At 40.3% G+C, this 19,579-nt stretch overlaps 1 protein-coding gene across 1 annotated transcript; it reads left to right on the top strand.

Annotated features, from left to right (window-relative positions):
• The first annotated feature begins 1,357 nt into the window (after positions 1–1,357).
• LOC133904879 (protein REBELOTE) lies at positions 1,358–7,709 on the top strand. The gene is made up of 13 exons (XM_062346507.1): positions 1,358–1,542; positions 1,646–1,721; positions 2,098–2,203; positions 2,457–2,508; positions 2,591–2,685; positions 3,504–3,569; positions 3,689–4,204; positions 4,889–5,188; positions 5,974–6,297; positions 6,536–6,742; positions 7,040–7,129; positions 7,229–7,301; positions 7,385–7,709. The coding sequence occupies exons 1-13, from the start codon at positions 1,428–1,430 to the stop codon at positions 7,399–7,401; spliced, it is 2,037 nt and encodes a 678-aa protein (XP_062202491.1). The 5' UTR covers positions 1,358–1,427; the 3' UTR covers positions 7,402–7,709.
• Positions 7,710–19,579: the final 11,870 nt, after the last annotated feature.

The raw sequence follows: 19,579 nt of genomic DNA, 5'->3' as shown, positions 1-19,579 counted from the left end.
CCTTAACAACGACCTCCAACAAACATGTTCTCTAACACCTTCTATTTCGCTCTTCAAGCCATGTCATATGAAATCTCATACCCAAATTTGTCATCAATAGCATGCATAATTTCAAACAGGGATATACTAATCTTCTTCACAATCTCTGGGTACATCATATTTGCAACATAATCTGCGGTCATATTCTTATGTCCGTGTAGAGGTCGACTCAAGTTGCAAGTATGCGGCTCAATAATGGACACTACCCATATAGTGTCACACCTCGGCAAGAATTCATGGACATATGCAACCTTCAGCTAAATATTTCACATTGTATGTCCGAGGATTGAAAATAACCACCTTAAACTCCCTTTTTTTTTTCTAAGAAGAACCATCTCTTTATTGCATGCTACAGATGATCCTTGTCACGAAACATCTGACATTTGCCCACCACGATGGAATCATACTGCCATGATGACTTATGTCAATTGTTCACCGTTAAATTCTGCAATGTAAAATTCGACCATTCCTCCGGAATTTTAGCACTTGAGTCCATAAATGTGCATAACCTATCGTCATCTACCTCCATCTAGTCCACAAGTGGCTAGTCCCACTCCCCTTGGTTAGCATGTGTGGCGACTTGATTATCTTCTCCGTCGTTACGTTCTTCTCTTGGCGTCTTTTAGCTCAACTGATGCACTAGTCCGCATACCGATATATTCCTAATTAGCACTCCGTGTACAGACAAATATCTATTTTTATAATTTTATTTATTATTTTTTATAATTTTTAATAAAATAATATTATTAAAACAATTCCGCAGAGGCCCATATCTGCAATGGCTCCTGTCCTGAGTCCTGACTAGCCTGGAGGAGGGGCATTCGCTTATTTGCCACCAGAGACTCTTATATGGCATCCCATTTACTATCCTACCCCACATGCATAGATACAAGGGGTTCTGCATGTCAGCCTAAGCGGCAATTGACATTTTCTGAGTAGCAAATAAGCAAATATCCCGCCTAGAGGAGGAATATTTTGCAGTAGGAACCCTCAAAGTATCCAATTATCCATTTAGGCCCCCCAAAAATGGGTCCAGATTTTTGCCTTCTATGGTGGAGGGACGTTTTGTGATGGACACCCTCTTTTATGTTGAATTATCCATTAAGGCCCCGCCATAAATCCACCGTGGGTCCCCGGTGGCCGTTTCACCGTTAGATGAGGCTTAAGCGGCCGAGATTAGACTTTAGAGTAGTGGAGGGGCATTTCACCAAAGGGACCTCGACAACATTAGAATTATTAGTTAGACCCCTAAAATTCAAGCGGGACCCACGTGTCAGCAGCCTCTTCAGCTGGTCAACCTACAAGAGGGAAAAAAAAAAATCCAAACCCTAAACCCCGCCGCCGCTTGCACACACCGCCGTCGGGGAGAGAGAGAGATAGAGGCGGCGATGGCGAAGAAGCTGGGGAAGAAGGCGCGCAAGTTCGCGCGCAAGCACCTGCAGACCGCCGCCAAGCGCAACCGCAAGATCCGCTCCCAGTTCGCCCACCGCCGCCCCCGCAGAGGCTTGTGCCCCATCACTTCTCACCTGCCTCCCCGCCTTCGCCTTCGCCTGCTTGTTTGGCTGTGTGAGGGGTCTAATTGAGAGCTTATTCGAGCCGTTTTCAGGTGGGAGCGGCCGGGAGGAGGGGCGCCGGGGCGATGGCGACGAGGACGTGCCGCGGCGAGAGGGCGGCGCCACCATGTAACTGACCTCTCTCACCATTCTCTGCATGATCTGGCTTGTTGAAGCGCTCTGCTGTAACAGTCGAGTGCGAGTAGTTTTGCTTGACGAATTGACCATACGTGAGCTTTTTGATGGATTAGTTTAGTCTCTTTGCCTTAAGATTGGATGTTTTTCTTTTTGGTTGAACTCTGGACAGCTAAGCTGCAGCAACCTAATTACTAGTGACAATTTGGAATGTTCAAGGTCATGGGTTTGTCAAGGTCTCACTGCCTTTGATTATAGGTTATAGCCGTCTAGAACTAACCTAGTTTGCTAATCAGGCGAATGTTTTACACTAACTCACCCAACATATTCCTTCCTTTAGTTAACTAAGCTCAAAATGCTTTTCCCATAGGGACATGAATGATCCTGCTGCTACTTTGGTTATTGGCCTGGAGTTTCCAGAGGATGGGGCTGAAATGAACACTGATCTATCTGACAGTGATGGTTATCTTTCAGAGGTATGTTTGCTTGACCTGTACACAGGCTGTTATTCACAGCCAAACTACTTTGTCTACGAATTATGATGTGCTCAATGCTCATGGTGAGGCTCCCCAAAACTCTCAACGGTTACCCTTTTTGGACATTTTCCACAGAAGCAGTTCTATTGTTTAATTGTTTGTGATTTTGCTTGAAAGAGTTTACACACATCAGTGCATTACTACTGGGTTGCTGCACGCCTTTATAATCTGCTGCCTGATTCATGCTATGCAGGATTCTGAGTGTCCGTACTATTCTGATAGTGAGGATGTCGATGTTGTCGAAGGTTAGTGTATGTTGTCGTAACGACTTTTGATTTCGAGCTGTGCTAAGCTGTTTGTTTCTAAATATATCGATATTTTGTGTAGATTGTATCATGAAAGATGGTTTGTACAGACAGAATGATGAGCTGAATCTGGATATCAAAAAACAAAAGAAAAAGTTGAAGAAGTTGTTGGATAAGGTGAAACTTCCTTTCTCCTCCAGACCTTACCATGCACATTTTAAACTATCATTATCTTTTCTTACTATTTCAGGCTTTCTGTTTCAGACTTTCAGGATATCTTGTTCTTTGTTGCATCCCTATAGTTATGTGCCACATTTTTTTTCTCATAGAGAACAATTTAGAACAGTAATTGCTTTGGTGTCTGACGTGTATGTATCTTATGCACTTTACATACTGATTTCACCATTCAGCACTCATCCTATAAGTGATAGTGGGGGACTGGAAGAAAATATGAGGATAAAAATGCTGGGAAGTTTTTGTAGTTAATAGTTGTTTGTATCATAGTCTTGAACTGCAGGCTTTCTCCCCAATTGATAGGGCAGGCTAATTGTTAGATTAGATGAGTCATACTCCAAACTGCCAGTCCTGTCTATGTAACAATCGAAGTACAGCCAATTACATAGTTCCTGTATACTTAGGGTCAATTTGTGGAATCTAGTTAGTTAGGGAATTCAATACTGATTGCAGTGAGATTTTTCTGTTACAGCCTGTCCAAGATTCTTCCAACTAACTGCTACAACCAAATTAGAAATAATTATCAAAAGGCTCCGCAATGCCAAACAGAGCCTTAGCCAGTTAGCGCTGCTTCTGAGTTCACATTCCATCTACGAGCAGAATGTGGGCTTGTCCTTATATTAGCTGCATTTTATGGAATTCTAGGGATGCGATGAACATTGTTTAATTGATATTAGCTGCATTTTATGGAATTCTAGGGATGCGATGAACATTGTTTAATTGATTGCATCGTGGATTTTAAGTGTTCATTTTATTTGTAGGACCCAGAGTTTGCTAACTTCCTTGAAAAATGGCAGTCGGAGTTGGAGAACTACAGAAGTAAAGAAGTAAGTATTAGTAGCTCTTGCTTTAGCTGCTGCCGAATAGAGATACACTTTTTGCAAGTTTCTGTTTACAATGTACTTTCTATGCCTGATATGACCAATTACATTTTGTTTTGTTATAGGACTCGGATGAAGAAAATGAGATGGATTCTATGGATGATGACGTTGACTCTAGTGATAAAAATCCCCCAAATGCTAAGATTCTTACAAGCAAGACTATAAGTGAATGGTGCCAGTTAGTTGCAAAGGAACCAAAATCACCTGCACTACGTAACCTACTAAATGCTTTTCGGGACGCATGTCGGTTTGGTGTTTACTCTGATAGCTCCTTGATGCAGAGACTTCAAAATATCAGAGTGTTCTATCAGATAATAACGTTTGTTCTTTCTCAGTCAGACAGCATTTTCCGTGCTCTTTTGGAAATTTCAGATGATGCTAACAAAGGGAAAATTATAAATCTGAGAAATTCTAAGAAATGGCAAACTGTTGGTCCTCTCATAAAGTCTTACTTACGGAATTCTCTTGATCTGCTTAGTCAACTTACTGATAACAAAATACTTACTTTTATTTTGACTCGGCTGAGAGCATCGGTGGTTCTTTTTTCTGCATATCCGTCAACATCAAGTAGGCTTCTTAAGGTACTGTCTGTTGATGATGTTGCTTTTTGATATTATCTGATTCGATTTTGCATTTTCTTTTGTTCTCAAGGGAATTCATGTCTAAAAGCTAGTCTAGCGAATCATAATATAATGATTTGTAAGAATTTTTTTATTTGCTAGGTAAATATGTTTATTTTATACATACCAGTAAATTAGAGAACCTACATTACTTATTTGATTGTCATGGAGGAATTGAGATGTGGAGAAACATGGCTCAGTTGTTGGCTAGACCCTACGATATGAAATTTGTGATTGTATGATGGTAATAGGCTTGAATGTTTTAAACAGGTTTTTGTCATCTGTTCCTGGTGCATGTTTTTGTCGACCCTACGATATGAAATTTTAGAAGTAATATTGTCTCAAAAGTCTGGTCCTGTTGTTGGCCTGACCCTATTATATGAAAATGGTGGTATGATGGTAATAGGCATCCTTGATTGTTTAAAATAGGTTTTGTAGTCATCTGTTCCTGGTCGAACAGTAGATGTTTTTATCGACCTTTAGAAGGAATATTGTTTCAAAAACCTTGAAGTGGTAATTATTTGATGTGTTTCTTCGACAGCTCTTTAAAGAATTATATTACAATGTTGTAGCTACATTTTTTTAGTTTGTCAAATTCTTTTCCTTTTTACTCATGATTTTAACCTATTGTATACTGCACTGCAGATCTTATTTAGCTTATGGGCTAGTGATGATCAGAGCTTGTCTTTGTCTGCATTTCTAATGATCCGAGAAGTAGCTTCACTGTTACCCGACTGTTTGGACCTCTGCTTAACTAAAGCCTATAATACATACCTTGCCAGTACCGAGCTTGTGAATCAGAGAAATACAAAGCATATTGATTTTCTGATGAACTGTCTGGTAGAGCTTTATTCTCTGGATGTTCAGAAATCATGTGAGAGGGCAGTAATCTCTGTGGGGCAACTGAATGCTATTCTTAAACAGGCTTCTAAAACAAAGGAAAAGGTATGCAACAATGCTTATACCTTAATACAAATGTGCACTTTGTTTGACTCTAGACCAGGGGTATGGTGTTCCTATCTTATCCTTTCCAGGTAGATCCTTGGAGTCTTTAAGTGTATGGGATTGGGCTGGAACCTATGCATCCAAACAAGGCCAAAAATGTGTCTTGATACCAGTTATAATAGTACATTTTCCGAAGTATTAAGCCAACATTGACTCCATCCAAGTACAATTAGACTGGCCGTTAGTTTTTAATTTTGCCTGTCCGGAGAGTTTAGAGAAGGTTTTTACAATTGTGACATGCACAAAATGATGGTGAGTTCACAAACTGCAACATATTTATTATTTTTTTCTTGGCACAACTTCTTGGCTATTGCGAGTCTGTAACATGTTAACAGCATTTTTGTTAGTACAAACGCACACACGCACACCCTACCACCTAAACCTGTGCGCACCCCCGGGTTCTCCTAAAACTCGAACCCGGGGCGGGTGGGGCGTTGCCAACCACGGCCTCAAATCCGGGTCTTGCCGGTAACGCTCGGGAGCTCATGCCACCCGGGCTGAGAGCCGTTCGCTGTTAACAGCATTTTCTTACTAAGGTTATCTTAAGGTTTCACAGTTGTGCTAGTACAATATCTGTTTCGATATGCATGCCCTTGTTGCACATGCCCAAAAGAACAGAAAGAGATCTGCTCGTGGATGCTGAGGTTTAGACTATTGATGTTGTCTTCTATCTATCTTTTGTTATTTTACATGAACAGTTATTTGCTTCTTGTTTGTGGCTGCAGGAAGACCTCAGGAAGATAGATAACTGGCAATATATCAATTGTGTGAACCTATGGGTTAGGTTTCTTTGTTGTAACTACAAGGATTACAATCTCCATCCATTATTTTCGCAAGTTCTTCAAGTAATAAGAGGAGCGGCTCACTTATTCCCAGGCACACGATACTTGCCATTGAGACTGAGGCTTGTGCAGATGCTGAATGAGCTTTCCATTTGCAGTCAGCTGTTTATTCCAATTTCATCTTTGCTATTTGACTGCCTAGAATTTAGAGAAACTCAGAAAGAACAAACACAAAAAACAAAGGTCAACTTCTCATCACTGTTGAAGGTATGCCATTTCTGTTGGTAACAGTTTGGACGTTAGTAATTATTACAACTTTACGTGCTTTCATGTCTGTTCTGTAGTCAGCAATATGTTCTGTCAGACTGTCACCACTATCAAGTAGCTACTTCATCTTTTCAGGCTTCTGTCTAAACATGTATTACAAGTACAACTGCATAAGTATTGTAAAGTTTGTTTATCCTGAGAACTGTTTCGTACTAATTACTGTTTTCTTTGCTATTAGGTGCCAAAGAACCTGCTGAAATCAAGGGATTTTCAAGAGGAGTGCATTCTTTCAGCGATTCAGGTTCTGTCGGCACACTTTGCCCAGTGGAGCTATCATGTTTCTTTTCCAGAAGTAGCCACAATTCCTCTTATCCTCTTGAAAAGACTACATGAGCAGACAACGCTCGAATCACTTCAACGTCCTATTAAACGCATGATAGACCAGGTGAATACACACATTCTAAAATTCTTTCTGAATCTGTCGGCATCCTTGTAAGATCTGTTGAACCTCACTTTGTTACTCTGCAATGACCTCCACACATTGCATGGGACCCTTAAATTTACATGGAGGCTGTTGAATGTGAATATATTCCACATAAGCTTGCTGTCTTGCTATTTTCATCTCTGCCTTGACGGAGGAACAGTAGATCATTTATTTATTTCAGGGAAGTGCACAGGATCCTTTTTGCTTCTGTTTCATCTGGTGGAAATCTGACGGCTGCTTTAAATGCTGAAATTGCAGGTTAATGAGAACAAGGATTTTATACAGAGGAAAAGAGAGAACGTCTCTTTTTCACCAAATGATAAGGCATCAGTTGAGAGCTTCCTTCAGGTAGGATTTCCCCTGTTATTGCAATGTGCCTCCCTTGTAGTCAATTGCTCCGCATGCAAGCTTGACTGAGGTCGCTGAAAAGCTTTTCCTTGAATGCAGGAGGAGAAGAGCAAAGGAAATGCTTCATTCACACGATTTTATGCATCCATATCAGAAAGCCATCAGCCGAGAGGTAATATAGTAATAGCAATGTCAAATGAATAACATCACCGGTGCAAACTTTCCAAAACCATTTACAATGTTGCATGTCTGCAGGGAGAAAAGCGCTTTAAAATATCAAATGGAATGACTGGGAACCATTTGGAACTGGTTAGCCTCCAAATGAGGACTGAGATACGCTTACGACGAGCTGAAGAGAAGAATCGCTAGATGTAACCTTCACTGATGCTTTTATTGAGTTGTTATTCAGATCAGGCAACGAGTCTTGTGCTCATCAATTTTGGTTGTAATTGTAGCTTTTGTGGTGTATTAGACACTATAACTGGTTTCAACGGTCAAGGGATGATCGAATGGTTCTTCTGCAGCCGCTTGATCCTTGAGATGAGATTTGGACTGGGTAATATTATTTTCCTTTACCGTATCTTGTGATGTTCTTCAACGGTACGGTCATACTTAATTGCACTTGAAGAAGAGATCTATGCCCTCCATCCTCGTTGAACGCTACTCTGATCATCACGTAAAAGGACGGACAGATGAAGCTTATATCTTGCGATCTGACAGTGCCAAGAGCAAGTAGCACCTCGAGTTTTTCATGTCAGATTCTGTTCTTGCAAGTTCTAAATGTGTTATGGCTACTTGTCTTCTGAATCTGAAGCATCTTTTAGATGTTTACTTGCTATTCTGAACTCTATGAGAATGCCACTCTTAATACATTTAATCTGGATGCTAAGTTGAGTAGTTGACACCATGTCTGGATTGTGCTTCATATCCTGCATTATTTAGCTTGTTAGTAGAACTATGTCATCTGCTGATGCTTCTGTATGTAGCATCCTTTTGAAGTTTACTTGCGGTTCTGATTCAGGCAGGCCAATGGTTGCCAAATCTTAGAGTAGGACTATTTATCTGAAATGTAGCTCAAGTGAATTATCTTGATGCTACATTGACTTCATCGTGCGGTAATTATTTCACTCATTGTTCATCTGTTCCCGTAGTTGTTTGGGAGTGCCACATTGTTCAGACAGCGCAACACAGCGTGATATAATTTTGCTCAAATGTTAGTGTTACTTGTTTAGCCCAGTTTGTGCTAGACTGGTACTGACCAAGGGATGGGTGTCTGCTGTTTGCCTTATTCTTCCTCTCAATTTTGAGTGTTAAAGTCTTTACTATTCAGTTCCCGCAGTTTCAGTCAACCGGTGTCACTGTTTGGTTCCTGAAATTCAGTTCTTTGTGTTCCTGGCTACTTGGCTTTGCTCGGCAATATTCATCATTCTTTTATATCAACCGGTGTTTTAGATATTGAGTGCATGCTGCCATTTTATTTACTCTGCCATCTTGCACATCAGCATCGGGTACTATTAATGTTGGTTATCAGCAATGAAATTGTTCAGCTGAGTGCATTCTCCTTTATCTCCTCTTTAACATGCTGGGAGGGAAGAACATGAGTGAATTTCTTATGCTGGATGTCCTCATACACGGTGACTGAATGTACATCCATGACTAAATTTATATCCATGAGTGTTAACAATATTAAGAAACGGGTAACTGAGATAACTAGATCGTTCCGCCTTGCGGGATCTGATCTTCACTTTTATTATTTTCTTGCTTAAACCGAACATGACATCTGCAGCCATTATATATAGGCTAAGTACATTTATTTATGGAATGACATAACTAAAGAAACCTCCAAACTAAACAAGGAAATAACTAAGAAAATCTTATCTAGCTAAAAAATAGAAATAATAACTAAGGAAACTACTAATTTAAATCCAAACTTAGCTAATCTGTTGATTGTTTTCCATAACATTTTCCCCTTGGCCATGAAACAACTCGTCCTCGAGCTGAATTTCTTGCACCTAAGAATTACCCATTATAGTTGTATTGATATGTAGACTTATCTTCTTCTAATTCTAGAATTGACCATTGATGTAGGCGATCTTTAGAAAATGACTTAGGACAATTGAAGCACAATCCTTTTGCGTGGCGATCACCATCTCATGTGTAATTAGGCGACGCATGCGTTGTCCAACAGCGGGGGTGGGAGAAGGAACCGTAGGAATTGAAGAGGATTGACGACCTCGTTGACCTTCATGATGGACTACTGGAGCTAACCTCAGGCTCGCTGCTGCTGCTGTTGGGCGAGATGAGTGCTTAAGGAGAGAATCATCAGGCTCTTTAGACAATCGCTGTTCATAAGCATGTCCCAAACTCATGGTTGTTTGCAGATTGGAAGGGAATTGGAGTTCCACATCAGTGCTAAGGGGTTTTCCGAGGCTTGAAGTGAATAATTGAATCTGTTGTTCTGGGAGAAACGGTGTGGTCTGGTTCAAGAGAGAGAAAACTGCTTCTAATAACATGCCATAGAGCTAACTCACCCAAAGAGTTAGTGCGGATCGGCGGCCCAAAACGCATGTTGACAAATTCTGAAAATTTGCGCCAAGATATTGTTCCTTCATCACGTTCCAGCTGCATCTACCACCATTGGGCGTCGCCCGTTAAGTGGTAGGATTGAGCCAAGCCTTCTCTTCTTCGAGAGTGCGTTGACCCTAAAACAGTTGCTCACATCAGTTGAGCCTTGGCGAGGAACTCTCCATTTGTCTTCACTGTGATCCATGGTAAAGAGGCATGAATTACCATTGTAGCTGTCATCACCGACCTTGTAACCTTCACCTATGTTGGGCCTCCTGGAGGAAAGGCGCCCTTTGAAGTTATCTTGGCGGAGCTTGGTGGCGGCAATGTCTGTCTTGATGGCGGCCATGTTAGTGGAGAGCTAGTGCTAGATGTCCTCTAAGGTCTTCTGATCACCCATGGTAGAAGAGGGTGACGGCTGCGGTGTGGAGCAAAAACGGTTGGCTAGTGGAGCGGTGGTGTGGTGTAGCTGGCTGGTGGAGCGGTGACAGTGGAGAACAGGATTGGTGTCTTTGATACCAAATATTAAGAAATGGGTAACTGGGACAACTAGATCATCCCATCTTGCAAGCTCTGATCTATACTTTGATTATTTTCTTGCTTAAACCGAACATGGCATTTGCGGCCTTTATATATAGGTATGGAATGACATAACTAAGGAAACCTCCAAACTAAACAAGGAAATAACTAAGAAATCTTATCCAACTAAACATAGAAATAATAATTAAGAAAATTACTCATTTAATTCCAAACTTAGCTAATCTGTTGATTGTTTTCTATAACAACAAGCAGAGGTTGGCTATATCGGTTTGCTTATTGTTTATATAATCATACTTTTGTTCATGCAGTGAACTCGGGGTTAATGCAATTTCAAAGCAACTCCCAGGTCTCATGCCGATGTACAAATCTTTCACCCATGGCTTATATACCGGAGGGCTTTTTTTTAATCAATCCAAGCTGTCCTAGTAAGATTCAAAACCTATTTCAGTTGTGCCTTGATTGGAGCTAGCATAATTACTGCTGGTTGCTTTGGTATTTTGGGTTTTGCATGTGAAATGTTTGAACTTAATCCCTGAACCTACATTTGACCTTACAATTGTTACATTTCCATAACACCTATTTATCCATGCCTCCAAATTGTTGATCGTATTTATGGTTCTGCAACACCTATTTACCTCATGTGCATTGTATAAATAAAATTGATTGGTTTCCTAACTGCTTCTCTTCATGTAGTGTATCTAACACAGGAGCAACTGCCACTACTTAAAAAAATATCTTCACTGTCGGCTCCAAAACCACATTCACTGCCGGTTTTGAAGCCGGCAATGAGCAACATGCAGTGATAGTCCCTAACTATTACAGCCGATCTGGGGACTGACAGTAAAGAGGGTTATCACTGCTGGCTGAAGGTTTTAGCCGGTAGTGACAGTTTGTCCCCGACTCGATGTTTTTGGGACCGGTTAAAAAAAATTGTCCCTAATTCGACGTTTTTGGAACCCCACGGCCGTACCATCGCAAGTCACACGATTTTTCGCGTGTGTTGTTCATGGCACTCGAACTCAGGACCTCTCAGCTCGCATGATACATCCTTACCATTCTAGCATAGAAGTACTAGTGATAACAATAGCATATGCAATTATTTTGATCTCTTCTATCTGAAATTTAAAACAATTATTTGGACATTTAATTACTTGAAATGAAAAGATTTTCAACTACAAAATTATGGATCTCGTCGAGGGCTATAATTTTCATATAAAGTTTGTCCCCATATGACTTTATATGAAAAAATTATGAACTTTTTAAGATAGTCTATCATTTATTATTACTGCCGGTTCGTAACACGGACTGGCAGTGATAGTCAAGTTGCACTGCCGGTTCATAAGAAGGACTATCATTGCCGGTTCTTTTCGAATGGATTTTTAGTGTCGGTCTGTAGGGATCGGTGACGTCCTAAGAGGGGGGGGGGTGTATTAGGACATTTAAAGCTATTTCGGCTCAAAAACAACACACGATAAATCTATATCAATTTCTATCTAAATATGCTCTAAATTTATCTAATGTGTCTACTCTATCGATCAAAGCGCTTGCAATCTATCTAAAAAGGTAAATTGCAAGTAAGTAAATGCGGAAACGTAAATAAGGTAGAGAGAGCAAACTCGGCACAAGAATTTTTTTTCCGTGGTATCAATGCATGAATACCACCCCTAGTTCATATTGGAGCTCCACAAAGGATATGCTCCCGATCCACACCCGGTCACGGCCTTTGAGCCACCAAATCACAAAGATAAGGCCTCCACTCAGATGAGCCACCAAGCCACCAAGGCAAGGTCTCACAACTAGCCTCTCTTCCAGTTTCTCGCCGTCGTGATCACTTCGGAGCTTGAGCCACAAAAGCAAGGGTTTTTGCGTCCCCGCACAATCGCCTTGCCGCCGCTCCACACTAAATCGGAGGGTCAACAAGCTTGCCGGAAAGTCACCAAGACTCCAAGGTGCCGACATACCAAGAGATATACTGTTGGATCACTCCTTGATCCACTCTCTAGGCAGCAATCACCTAGCAACTATAAGCACTAATCACTCATTAATCTTGTGCTTAATCATCTTGGATGATCACTTTAAGCATTTTGGTGGCTTGGATGTCTTCTCAAGTGTACATGAATTTCTCTGGACTCCAGCATGCTCAAATGACTGAGTGGAGGGGTATTTATAGCCTCAAACTGGCGCACTAGCTGTTAACCCAATGTCTCTAAAAAGCTGTTAACACCGGATGATCCGGTGAGAATAGTGGTACTAACACCAGATCATCCGGTGAGTACACTCTCACAAACTAGCCGTTGGAACCCCACTGAAGCCTCTGTGAACACCGTATACTCCGGTGTATATTGCAATATCATCACCGGACATTCCGGTGAATATACCTTAACCATCCGAGCCAACTTCTTCTTTGTGTAAATTGCTCCGATGTATTCCCGGTGCACATCACTTCATCACCGGACCATCCGGTGAGTTATCTTCAACCAGCCGAGCCAATACAACCCTCTCTGGAAAATATGTTCCGGTGTATACATCTTCAGAGCACCGGACCTTCCGGTGAGGTCACTGTATTCTCCCTTTTGTCAACAATGCTCCGGTGCTTTCCTTTGGTGTGTTCAATCAATCACCGGACTATCCGGTGGGGTCTTCTGTTTCTTCTTCATTTTTGCACTGTTCATTGTTCGGTGTGTGCACTTTTGTAGCACCGGACGATTCGGCGTAACACTTATGTCCATTTTACCCACGTGTCACTAAGAAATACTCCGGCGTTTAGCAAACACTTGGCACCGGACTTTCCAGTGAGGTCAAATGCCTCTGAACACAATGCCCCGGTGTGTTCAACTATGTGAACACCGGACCATCCGGTGTAATCATTTTTTCTGGGACTTTTTTCAATTCAACCAAACTTTGTCCCGACTTCAGTGACTTCTTTATGTATTGCATCCATGAGATCTACTAACATATATCCTTGACAAACATCTTAGTCCCATTGATTATGTTATCATTAATCACTAAAATCACAATCATGATCTAATATGGTCATTTTCGCTACACGGTCCTTAATACGAACTGATAGTGATACTCTATAACTGTTGGCTCGTAAGGAACCGGGAGTAATGAGCCGGCATATAAGAAATATTCTGTAGTAGTGTGCAAATGAACCCCCTAAACCGAAGTTTGACAAGACAACGTCATCCTCTTTCGAATTTATCATTTGATGCTACATTTTCTCATATTTGTGTCCTGCTACAAGCATGCTTCATAAACGTGCACTATCTCATCAATTTCTATGATGCAGGGAGGAAAATGTTTGAGATTATGCTATTTGAGTTCGAACCTCTTAAGGACAGCCTTGCTAAAGAGAAGTCCAATGAATTGGCCCTGCATCCTGAAAACAACAACAATGCATTAGATGAATGGGAACTTGTACAAGGAATGGCCAACCAGGAGATTATCCCATAGGATCATCTTGATAAAAGGGTTGGACTGCTAATCAATGATATAACTGGATAAGTGAGTTCCTGATTTGCTCAACTCCGGTGTTCTCTTACAATGGCATTTTGGTTTAATACCCTTCCTTGCAGGTGCTTGGTCTTTCATTTAACAGCAATGGAAATTTACTTAATTGCTTCTGGTGCACATGGTGGGAAGTTGAGTGTGTACGATCTTGAGTGCCATATTGGAAACTCAGCGAAAACAGATGAGATCGGTGACAATATAGCAATTAAATAAATTCAAATTCACATTACCCGCATAACACATTCATTCTCAAAAAATTTGGTTCCAGCTTGCTAATGCTGGATAACAACAAAGATTAATGTTCATATCATATTTTTTTGAATGGCACCCGATATATCCAGTGATTCTTGCTAGCACGTGTGATGATGAAATAACCAGTAATGTTCTATGACTATCTACCTCTCTTTATGACTAGTTGCAATTTTTGTAATTGGTTACTACCTCTCTAAATGTCTTTTGCATGATGCAGAGATTTGGGACCTAAGAGAAAAGAAATCAAAGTGCAAGTTAGTGACTTCTTCCTCTTCCTGTTAGTAAGTGTTAATCAATTCCTCCATATTCTCATATGCTATCTTGTTTGTAAATAATTTCCGTCACCATCCAAATAAGTAGTGTAGCGTAGTTCATTGGAACCCAAGTGATCCTCTATTGTTTGTTGTAGCATTGAAAGAGAGTTATGCATCAGAAAATGTAAAGCTAATCAACTGTTCACCCCCCGGGACCCCACCCCACTGGATTCTTTGTTACATATGTTACTTGTTTTCCAAAGATATGGGATGTGAGAACGAACTGTCGGATGTTATCTGAATTCAGCACAGGAAAATGTACAATAAATCTCATCATCTTCTAATTTTTTGTTGGAACAAGTTCATTTTACCCCACATAACTAAAGTGGGAGTACAAAGAACACCCAAACTAAAAGAGTTGTACACTTGTATGAAGATATGCCTTGTTTTTTTATCTTGCTATCAATATATTTCTTGATTATGTGAATTCATTCAAATAGGTATCACATCACTTTTGTGGTGTTCTTACCAAAATTGATCCTTACGACCGATGTTTGCGGTGGACTGGACTGTTGGAAGCTAAATGAAATTGAGGTATGAATATTATGATATTCTTGATGTATTGTTGTGTGGTCGGATTTAAGATGGCATTAAGCATCCCACACATTTGTTTCTCAGTCGGCAGATCCTTCATGGAGGAAATTTAAGGATTTAGATCATAGGGCTTTGCATACGGGTGGGAACCAAGAGGCACGTTGGTGCCAATCCGATGATGTCATGTCCATATCTTCTTCAACTAACATTGGGCTCTACCAGTTGAAGCCACCATGGCCACTGAAAACTCCATGATTTCTATGGGTTTTTTCATGATTGCACATACATTCTGAAGTGGATAGAGTTACCATAAACAACTACTGGTCCTAGCAAGTGATTTTTCATATCTCGCTCTATAGATTGTAGGCTCTAAAATTTTGTGAACTGTTATAAGATGACCTTGGCTAAAGATTGCAACACCACACTTATTGTTGAAGTTTGGTTGTATTTGTGAAAGTGGGTTTTCACCATTAATCATACAACAGAAGGCAGGGTGGACATATAAAAAGCTCGTCTTGGTGCAAAGGGGTACACTCAAACATATTAAATTGACTATGATGATACATTTGCACCAGTAGCCAAAATGAGTTCGATAAGAACACTTTTATCATGTGCAGTTAATTTTGGTTGGGATATCTATCAGATGGTTGTGAAGAATATCTTTCTTCATAGTGACCTTCATGAAGTGGTATATATGCACATTCCACTGGGATTTGAGACAAATCAAACTAGCTAATGGCAAGGTGCTTCATTTTCATCCTTCCTTGTATGGATTAAAGCAATAATCACCAAGAGCTTGGTTTGATCGATTCATGCAAGCAATGCTAAAAAGGGGTTATATAAAGTAATGCAGGCCATACACTATTCTATAAACATGCTATATGCAAGGTAGCAATCTTGATAGTGTAGATGGATGATATTGTAATTACCGGGGATGATTCAAATGAGATTTTGGGTTTAAAGAAATACCTCGCACAAGAATTTAAAGTAAAAGATTTGGGGCAATTGAGGTATTTCCTTGGAATAGATATTTTCTTGGAGTAGATATTTCCTTGGGGCATATTTCCTTGGAGTAGATATTTCCTTGGGACATTTTTCTATGTCAATGTAAGTATGCCCTAGATTTATTAAAAGAATCTTGCATGCTAGGATGCCGCCCTGCAACCATGCCTATTAAGCAAAATCATCGCTTGAGCAAATATGCAGGGACTTTGGTGGACCGAGAGTGTTATCAAAGGTTAGTTGGGATACTTATATACCCTTTTTGTACTCGGCCTAACATTGCCTTCGCGGTAAGTGTGGTGAACCAATTTTTGCATGATCCTAAATCATCTCGTATGGCTGCCCTAGAAAAGGTCTCTTATATATTCACCAAGGGGACTTGTAAGTTGAATGTTATATTGATGACGATTGGGTTGGTTCTTTGGATGATAGATGTTCAGCTTCTAGATATTGTACCTTTGTTAGAGGTAACTTGATCTCATGGCAAAGTAAAAAAAGCAAAGCGTTGTGACATGGTCTACAGCTGAAGATGAGTTACGTTCTATGGCCCACGGTGTGTACAAGTTATTATGGTTGCAGATTCTCCTAACGGAGTTGAGGTTGTTTAAGAGTAAGCATTTGATGTTATATTGTGACAACAAAACAATTCAGTTCAACATAATCGAACCAATCATATCGAGATTGATCACCTTATGTAAATTCAGCTAGTCAGGTGGTTGATGTTCTGTCAGGAGGACAGCTCGAGAAGACTTTTTTTTTGCTTTTTTAGCAAGATGGGTCTGTACGATGTGTTCGCCCTACCTTGATGGGGAGTGTTGGTGTGTGTTATTTCTAATTATAAATTAAGCTATGGACTAAAATGTAAAAAGGCTGAAAAGATAAGGAAAGTAGCAGAGGAAGGATCGAGATGAGTTTCGATCAGGAGTTTTCCCTATTTTGTGTTTATGGCTCCTCCTTCTCTCAACCCTAAATCCACAAAATACACTTAAATCCTTTGATTAATCTTCAATAATTTCTGACCAGTACTACTAAAAAATTATTTTTAGAGGCGGGTGATAACTCATTTTTACAGACGTTTAGTGTATCCGCCTGTGATCGAAGGCCTGTAAAAATAAATAATTTTCACAGGCGCAAAAGTGACCGCCTGTGAAAATCTATTAAGAAACCGCCTGTGGAAACCTATTTTCAATCGATAGTTTAGGGTTCCTTAAGCGGACCGCATGTGATAGTCGGTCACTCAATCGATATTTTTTGAACCGAAAAAAGCAAAAAAAAAAATTTGACCGACCAGGAACCCCACGCGAAATATGCGCGCTACGCGGTTTTTGCCACTCGAACTTGAAACCTGTCGGGTCGCGCAATCCCTCCCCACCATCACACCAGAGAACGACAACTGAACATTGAGCATATGTAATTCTTTTGATATTTGCAATCCGAAACTTTAAATGATTATTTAGGCATCTAAATGATCTCAAATGAAAAACTTTTCAACTACAAAGTTGTAGATCTTGTCGAGGGCTACAATTTTCATATAAACTTTATCCTCATCCGACTTTGTATAAAAAAATTATGAATTTTTGAAAATAAACTGTCACCCATTTTTCACAGGCGATTCCTTAAACGGACCGCTGTAAAAATGTGGCCGGTTCACATAAGGAACCGCTTGAAAAAATATGTGACAGCTTATCTTTAAAATTCTTAACTTTTTCATACGATATCGGATGAGGATAAAGTTTATATCAAAATTGTAGCTATTGATGAGATCTACAACTTTGTAGTTGAAAAGTTTTTCATTTGAAGTCATTTAGATACCCAAATAATTATTTAAAACTTCAAACAATTATTTAGATATCTAAATGACTTCAAATAAAAAAAAACTTTCAACTAAGAAGTTGTAGATCTCATCGAGAGCCACAATTTTCATATAGATTTTTTCCTCATCCGACTTCATGTACAAAAATTATGAATTTTTTAATGAATGATCATTTTCAGAGGCGGTTCACATAAGAAACCGCCTGTGAAAATGACCATTTTTTGATACTAAATCTAAGACAAAAAATAAATATTCACACGTTAATTTAAATGAGATTAATACTACTAATCACCATATTTATAGAGTTTATATTCCACTAATACTACTGTACACCAAAAGAGTTGTCGTCATGCATACGATAGCGTGCAAAACCCTAAACGCGCTTGTCTTACTACCCGTGGCAGTGATGAAACTTGATCCACGACCGGAAGTCGTCGTTGTCATTGTTGAGGTAATCTGTGGCCTCCTCGTCCTCCGACGAGCTCGTTCGTGGCTTCTTCCCCCTTCAGCTTGTTGAAGAAAAATTCCCACACCTTGTCGTCCATGAGGGAGACCCTGACGAGTTGTCAGAGTCCGAGGTCGGGGGCACCTCGTCGAACGATGGCACCAGCGGGGCCTCCTCCTCTTCCTCCTCGGATGATGCGGGTGTGAGAGGCGTCCTCAGAGAAGACGGTGGAGGAGCCGGTGGAAGACGGCGGTGAGAAAGCGAGAGTGATTGAGCAATATTTAAAGGCGCTGAGAGAAGATCGAGTAGACGGACACGTGAAGCCGAGCTATCATGCATGTGAAGACGTATATATTTTTTAGTATAACTACCGGTTATAAAAGGCACGTCTTTTGATGAGCTAATATCACTGTTGCTTCGTGTTATGAACCAATATTAATACATCATTGCCGATTTTAAATTAGAATAAACAATAATAATCACTATTACTATCGGTTCTTATTGACTTAGCTTTTTATATGCACCTAAAGCTTTTAAATCAGCAGTGAAGTAAGGCACAAATGACTCTTTCTATAATAGTGTCTTATTTTTTTGGAATTTTTTCACATATTGTACGGCTGAAGCTTAAGTTCTTCAGTTTCGTTTCCAATCCAATCGGGGATGCCGACATTCCTTTTGTACACCATCTCTTATGTTGTTTCTTTGGAAGATTTCATCTAAGTATAGAAACAAAATTTCTAGAAGTGAAAAAAGAAGGAAAAAAAGAAAACGAGTTGACGACTTAGTTACATATTCGTGTAGCATGGGCCCCCGAAACGTTAGGAACGGCCCTGATCAAGTAGGTTGTCATGCACAAAGCATCAAAGTCGTTTAAAATTGATTATGAGCAATGACTTGCCACATATTTGGTTTAGTGCATCCAATATTTATCATGTTGTATAGACAACTTAGTCCGAATGAGACGGATGATGTAATTGTTGTCTTGCTGACTGTTGCCTACACTAGACTAAAGAGCACTCTGCGGGTGAGTGTAGTGCGTTGAGTCCTACAGAATCACAGTTGTACCAGCTAACTCTTTAATTTATAATGACTTGCCACATATTTTGAAGAAAAAGGTTTTGACAAGTAGATCAGTTTGAGTTCACATCCGTGGAATATATATAAAAAATTAATCTGTACTCTCTAATATGATATATCATATAAATAAATTGAACATACTCTTTTGTCACTATAAGTATACTGTATAGTCTACAGCACTAAAAGCAAAGAAAAAAAAGATGTCGTACGGCCACTTGTACCGTCCACTACTCCCCACCCACTCCACCGCGCCCGACAACCCCACTGAGCTGCGGGCCCAGCGACCACATGACCCCACGCGGCAGTTGCTCAGAAGCCCGGCGCTATAAATCGCGCAGCCCTACCACCTCGCAGAAACGCCTCTGGAACCAAACCACGGTGAGAGTGAGGCTCCG

Source organism: Phragmites australis, chromosome 22 (genome assembly GCF_958298935.1).
Source record: "Phragmites australis chromosome 22, lpPhrAust1.1, whole genome shotgun sequence".
Lineage (NCBI taxonomy): Eukaryota > Viridiplantae > Streptophyta > Magnoliopsida > Poales > Poaceae > Phragmites > Phragmites australis.
Note: the sequence above shows the minus strand (reverse complement) of the source record. Positions and strands in the feature narration are given on the sequence as shown.